Raw genomic sequence first — 7500 nt, 5'->3', positions numbered from 1 at the left:
GCACATAACGATGAATTTTCAATTCTCTCTCTACGCTTCCAACTTACTCACACCAGTTCAATTCCTCGACAGTTACTACACATTTTTAACGCGAAACGACGTGAAATAGTTTCGTAGTGATATAAATAACGCGAACTTGTATTTTTAAATGAAGTCCTCGTAGCCGCCGTCGTCCTCGTTTCGTAAGCTCCCTAATATTTCCCTGGCAGTACGGCCCTCGCGCTCGGTTAGTAAGAAGTTATTAAGGGGTCACCCAGAAGTCATACCAGCAGAGGCCCTTTGGCTCACAGGTCCTCACACGTTCGTACGACGAAACAGATCCTTTTCTGAGGTTAAAAACCTGGCTACTGGCCTAACTCTTTTTCCTACTTTCCCAACCGCGAGAAAACCGCGGTAAATCAGCCATCGCCAAAAAATGTTTTTTTTTTCTCAAAAAATATTTAAAGTTAGGGGGAAAAAATACATCATTTTAAAGCTAAGAAAATAAGCTTTCCAACAGCATACAACTTATTTACAGACAACTGAAACATTTTATAAAAGCGAAAGTCGAACGAAAAAATTTAAGAAAAATAACAGTAAAATATGTTTTCTAGGCAAAATTTGGTCATTTTAGCGTTGATTACGAATTTTTGGATGCAAAACTAATATTTTCTGCAATTTATCTGCTTTCTTGGACATAAATTCGACCGAAAACTGATAAGGCATGAATATTTTTAGATTTTTAGGAATAATAGATAACGTGGTTCAATGCGTAATGTGATAATGCGATAAAAGTGTCAAATTTGCGACCCATTGCTAACGGCAACGGAAGCGATCGCATTACGAATAATTAACCTCTGTTGCCAAAAACCACCCAAATAACCGGTCAGTGTAAAACGCAGACTGCAGACTGCAGACTGCAGACCAGGGATAAAATGCAGACTGAGGGTAAAATGCAGACTGCAGGTTAATAAAATAATAATGAAAAAAGAGTTATAAGAGTGTTAGTAGCCGTTTGTACTTTCACACTGAAACCCCAACACAGCTCCCATCGCTTTGGTTGCCCCACCGCATGTTTTAAATCCGGATTTTTATCGAACTCTGTAAGAATTGAAGCTGTTTGAATCCTTGTTGTTTGAAAAAGGACAGTTTCGTTAAGTGAGTTGCTTTTAGGCAAAGAAGTCACCACCCCGTAATTCAACTGTCCATTTTGCTGCACTGAACAAAGTAATCTAGTAATTACCCAATAACTCAATTTATTTTGACACGCATGGCTACAGTACCAATTAACAAAGACAGAGATAACGTGGATTTTGCAACCATTTAACGTTTCAATTCAGTCGGCTTAAGCCAGTATGACTGGTGTAAAAATTTCTTATTAGGATCCTTTCATTCGCTTTCGTGTACGTTATGTTTATCCTTTAGTTCACAAGCTCGTTTGTTTTGCATCTGGAAGATGTAATTTTCAATTATAACCTCTCCCTAGCGGTTATCACGCATAGCTTAACCAATGAAATCCCCGCGTCCTAATTGCTCGGAATACATGAAATTCTTTGTGCATTTCGTTGCACCGAAAAAAGACAACCGAGATTATTCAGGTATTCGAAGTAATAATTGTTGGTTTTTCGATCTATTTCCCTCGATGTACCGGTGTGACAAATAATTTGGAACATTGCAATGCATCTGGAAGCGCAAAAACAAAGCACAGATGATTTCAACGCGTACGATCGCATCCCCAAAAGGTGCAGCGACCTGCAGTCATAATAATGTGAGTTGTTGACAGATGTAAAACAGCATTGTCTTTCAAACAATCTTTATTTTATCCTTATGACTCGTTTTTTTATTATTAATATTTATTTTACCCTCAGTCTGCATTTTACCCCCGGTCTGCAGTCTGCGTTTTACACTGACCGCCCAAATAACCGATTTTTCGACGGAAAATTCATCCCAGAGGATAAAACTATTCACTGGACATGTAATAATGGTAGATATGTTCGAGCGAAAGCGAAAACAAGCGAATATTTTGACGGAAAACACAATAATGTGAGATCAAAGGAACATGTGGTGAAGACACGCAATTGCGGCATCGCTTCGACAATAATCTTACCTTTTCAGCGATTTTAACGCTTGAAATTCCATTCAATCCACCTTGTCTAGTCTTTGAATTCACTATTATCGCTGCCCTGCGAATCTTCAATGTTCTACATAACAGCACACTTGGTAAAAGACGGCTCGACGGGCGACAGATTGTTGTCGCCTGTCTTGTTCAGTATCCAATTGATTTGCCATTTTTGAGCTTCATAAGGGTATATTTTGTTCAAAGATCCACTAAAAAGCCATTCGCGTTACATGACTTTCGACGCCATTACAGGTTAAGTTAATGATTCTACTGTGTCCACCAGAGAAATGTACGCATTTCCACTACCCTCTCGATCCTAAGAAAATACGCGCAGCAGGGCTCTATGCACAAAGACACCACTTAGCAGGGGAGTGACAGGCAAGACTTTTACCGACACGGAAAAAAATAAAACGGAGAAATTCTACCCATTTTCCAACTGGGATTGCCGTATTGCCATACGGCAACCCAGTAATGAATTGCTTAATAAAGTAAATTGGCCATCGTAGAGAAATATGAAAGCTTAGCGTTAACCAATCGTCAAAGCCGCGGAATTAAACCAGATTGTGGAGGAAAATTCAATTTAAAACTTCCATCTCATGCTAAAACAACGCCATCATTGCTAGGGGCATATAATTAGTCCTAGCATAGTACTACGAGAAAGAATCACGAATTAAAAAAAATGAGATGCCATCATTGATTCCGTGAGGATAAAATATGAGCCTTAGTTTTAAATTTGTGTTGGACTCTCCTTTTTTCCTTTGCAACTGCCCTGCGACATGACAGGGCTTTCTGTGCTGGGGAGTGGTGCCGCAAGCGATAAAAATGAAATGTTTTAAATCCTGCAATTCTGCCGCGCTGGAGTCGAATTTATGGCTGGTATTGAGTTCATCACGGCAAGGGCGCAATGGTTAAAATCGGTCCGATTCACATCTGAAAAAATAACTAAGCGCTGGACATCTTTGGGTTCACTTGACAGCGGCGGTCAAGGATATAAGGTGAGGTCCGTAGTGGATAAGGCTTAGGAAAACACTTTCTGGCGTTTATAGCCATATTTCTAGACACAAGAGATTGTAATGTTGAAAACCGAGAAGGGTAAAAGGACACTTAGTGACGCTTATAAAAAAGGAAAAACATCCAATTAGTGGAATGTGTGTTATAACATGTCAGTAACGAAAACTTACAACGCAACGACCAGTAACAAAACACGTAAGATAAAACGACTTAAAAAGGGACGAAATGCAATGTCTTCGTTCGTGTCTTCGCAATAATCGGGGAATCCCGTCTCAACACAACGAGCATTTTGGTCCGAAACGTTTTCACGGCGACCAGTTTAGCACTCCTCTTCCTCTTCCATATGAAGGCTTTGCTCTTGCTGCTTCTGTTCCTGAAAACAAAGCAGAAAAAAAACAACAACAAAGAAAAACAAGGTAGGTAGACTAAGTTAGGTTGGTCGGCTACGTAATACTCTATTTGGATGAAACATAACAAGAATTTCCATAGGGGCGTGTATGTAATAGGAATAAAACTAGTTTACCTAAATAATAATAATAATAATAATAATAATAATAATAATAATAATAATAATAATAATAATAATAATAATAATAATAAAGGTTTATTAGCATTTCAAAAGAATGAATTGGCTCTTCTATGCTCAAAAATTCCTATTCTACTCTAATTACGCAAAAACATGGCATAATATAATTTACAATAATATCACATTCTAAAATTAGGAATTAAAATATAAACAAGCTAAAATGTAAATGTAATAAATGGGCTGCAATTCATGTAACTTCTAATCTCTTTCGAGCATTATTGACAAGATATGATGTTAAATTTCTCTTAAAAGATCGAAAGTCAATACAGTTCCGCAAATAACTTGGTAATGCGTTGAACATGGCTGCTGAGCTGTCTTGAAAGGTGCCACTTTCGATAGGCACCTTTAACTTGACTTCACAGGACGAGCGTAGGTCTCGTGCTGGTATGTGTTGTTCGAGTTTCAAGTACTGTGGCCAATAGTCGAAATATAGTGCTTTGAATACGCACTGTAGTAACTGATAACTTCTACGCTCTATCAGCGGCAGCCAACCCAGCTGCAGGCAGTCAGTAAATAGTAGAAATGCTGTCGAGGGGAAGGAAGATGTTCAATTATGCTTGCGGTAATTTAACGACGGTTCGTGCGTGGAATTGAAGGGAGATTTTAATAGGTCTTAGCCTTTTTCATTGAACGATTTCGAATGTTATTTTTTGCCGCGTGAAAGTGAAGTTAACTATAAACAGAGCAGGCTCTAATCTTCATACCGGGCATCTAACAAATGACTTTTTATTATACAGATACATGTACTGATGAAATACCAGGATTTCTCCTTTTACTAAAAAATCATATCTTCACCGCGCGCAGTGAACATATCATTTTTATCTTTCACATGTGAAAATAGAGGCGTAGTCATGGTAACGAACACGATTAGCCAATAAAACGCGAGCTTTTTCTTCATTGTAAGATACTTTTAATATAATTCTTCTCAACTACATTAACATTTTTATTGCAAAATTTTACATTATCATGATTTGTTTTTCATAACTTTCATATCTTGTTTCATATTACAAAACATGCGTGTTTTAGCGCTTCGTGACCACTTTTTCATCATTTCGAAAATGAGTAAAACAAGTTGTTTTAAATCTGGACATTTCATCAATATCTATATAATACACAGAACATTACATGGCCACTTGTGGATACGAATTTTCTCTTCGAGTGCTGAAAGTATCTCGCACGAGTGAGCGAGGCGAACGAGTGAGAGAGACTTTCAGCACGAGAAGATAAAATTCGTAGCCCCAAGCGGCCATGTAATATCGTCTACTTATTATTCCACTGTTACGCCATTTTACCATATTTGACCAAGAATGGTTTACCCTCTCTTCAGGGTTTTATTGCCAGGACAGGGCGTGTTTATAACATCGAACTCCATATTGCCAGGAAAAGAAACAAATTAAACAATCATTTTAAAAAGTGGGAAAAGTTAATTAGTGTTTTTTTCCGATAAGTAATGTCACCATTGTCTTTCATTATTAGTGTAATGTTTAAGGTGAAGTCATTTCGTCATTTCGTCTATACAATCAAATAAAGGACATTTGGCTGGCTTCCTGTGCTCTTTACGTCGTTCGCAAGCGCCCTGAAGGACAGATGATGCATTTTTTAGAACCACTCTTATAAGCTTAGTTCCCACTGGCGACATACGGATCATAAGCATAATCATAATCATAAACATAAACATAAGCTTCTTATATTCTAGTGGGGACGGCCGCTCTAAAAACGTAAAGCATTTCCTCGAAGCTGGCCGCCATCTTGAAAATGAACCGACCCGAAAGTACTGGTCCTAGACTTTAATTGGCCAAAACACAATGACCCGATTGCGTCATTATGTTTCTCATTATGTCGTTATGATTTTCGCGTTCTCACTGCAAAGAAAAGCGACATAGTCATAGTCAAAGCCATAATCATAATCATAATATCACTAACGCCAATACTGTCAAAAGTGGCCGAAGAGTATGTGGTTGAGGAATACATCAAGCCAGCCGTCCTGGTCAAAGTTGATTGGAATCAATTTGGAACGGTTCCCAATTCCTCTACTGCGCATGCTCTCATTAGTATGCTGCACACATGGTATCAGAAGACCGACGGCAACAGCTCTACGGTCCGTGTAGTTCTATTTGACTTCAAGAAGGCTTTCGATCTGATTGATCACCGCATTCTATTGGAGAAGCTTAAGAACTTTGACATGCCTGAGTGGGTTCGTCTCTGGATTGAAGATTTCCTCACTGATCGGCACCAAAGAGTCAAGCTCTCTCAAGACTGCTTCTCAGAGTGGGGTAGAGTCCCTGCCGGCGTACCACAAGGGACTAAGCTTGGTCCCTGGCTCTTTGTGGTGATGATCAACGACCTCCACGTCGAAGGCGTTGATCTATGGAAATATGTCGACGACACCACCATAAGTGAAACAACCCACAAGAGTGATTGTAGTCAGATCCAAACAGCTGTAGATAATTTAGTTGGGGCAGCTCAGGCAGATCGGTTCCAGCTGAACGAAGCAAAATGTAAAGAGTTGCAGATTTGTTTTGCTAGATCTAAGCGTTCATTTCCACCTGTCGTCATCAATAATAAGAACATCGAAGTTGTTAAGAGTGCCAAACTTTTGGGTCTCTTCATCTCTGACGATTTGAAATGGAACGCGCATGTTGCTGAGATAGTTAAGAAGGTAGCGTTCAGACTGTACTTGCTGAGGCAGTTAAAACGAGCGGGCCTCGACCCGCTCGAACTTGTATGTTTCTACACCACATGCATTCGGCCGGTCGCCGAATACGCCTGCAAGACCTTTCATAATAGCCTTCCCATATACCTATCAGATGAACTGGAAAGGCTTCAAAAACGCGCCTTTCGTATCATCTATCCCACCTTGAGCTATTCCGAAGCGCGCGTCGCCCTGGGGCTGCCGCTATTAAGCGCTCGAAGAGAGGAACTCACCACGCGCCTCTTCGATAAGATCCTTCAAGACCCCAACCACAGGCTCCATCACTTACTGCCGCCAAAGAATGAATGCCAAGTAACTCTCAGAAAAAAGAGGACTTTCAATGTCCCTCTTTGTAAGACAAATCGCTTTCAGCGGAGCTTTTTAATGGCAAATTCTTCCCGTTCTTAGCTTTTAGTTCTCGGTGTGCAATCTTGCTTTTAATATATTTTTAATATATTTTTAGATTTAAATTTTAGATTTAAATTTTAGATTTAAATTCTAGATTTAAATTTTAAATAATTTTAGAATCTTTGTTCGATTGTAAATAGCCGTAATTCAGCCCTTGGCTGCAATGGTTTTATTTAATAAAGCTATCTATCTATCTATCATCTAATCATAAGCCAAAAAATGGTCGATCATTTTCTTACGATTATGATTATGTTGATCATAAGGGCGCCTATGATTATGTTTCTGGACATTCCCACTAAGATATAAGCGACATAACAGCGTTATGTTCGTGCTTATGATTATGATTATGATCGTTATGTCGCTAGTGGGAACTAGGCTTTACCAGAGGTGACCTTTTGAGGGTAAAAATCCGTTAAAAATGGGCAATTACACCATTTTTCAGATGTTCGAAAATCCTAGGACAGGCAGGCAAGCAAGAAATTTTACAACAAATGTTCCGAAAATTCTAGATCTCAAATCGTCTTCCGAACAGTTATTTTCCGAAAATTGCGTTGGGTGCCCCTGAAAAATGGGGGTCACCGAGTTTATTTTCTAGATATAAGCAGCTCTCATGTTGCCATGGTAACCTACTACATCACAATAGTGGGCGCATTTTGTTAAACAATAGTTGTTGTTTCATATAGTACCACATCATTGCTGTTACGT

The 7500-nt window shown here is 39.1% G+C and overlaps 1 protein-coding gene across 4 annotated transcripts in view; it reads right to left on the bottom strand.

The window, feature by feature from the left end:
- Window positions 1–1775: 1775 nt before the first annotated feature.
- Window positions 1776–7500, bottom strand: part of LOC138004229 (uncharacterized) — a 27790-nt gene continuing 22065 nt past the window's right edge. For 3 of the 4 annotated variants that reach the window (XM_068850702.1, XM_068850704.1, XM_068850705.1), the window contains one exon: window positions 1776–3482. In XM_068850702.1, coding sequence (XP_068706803.1) covers window positions 3415–3482 — 68 coding nt within the window. In that variant the 3' untranslated portion in view covers window positions 1776–3414. The other variant, XM_068850703.1, reaches the window with a different exon arrangement.

Source organism: Montipora foliosa, chromosome 5, assembly GCF_036669935.1.
Source record: "Montipora foliosa isolate CH-2021 chromosome 5, ASM3666993v2, whole genome shotgun sequence".
Classification (NCBI taxonomy): Eukaryota; Metazoa; Cnidaria; class Anthozoa; order Scleractinia; family Acroporidae; genus Montipora; species Montipora foliosa.
Note: the sequence above shows the minus strand (reverse complement) of the source record. Positions and strands in the feature narration are given on the sequence as shown.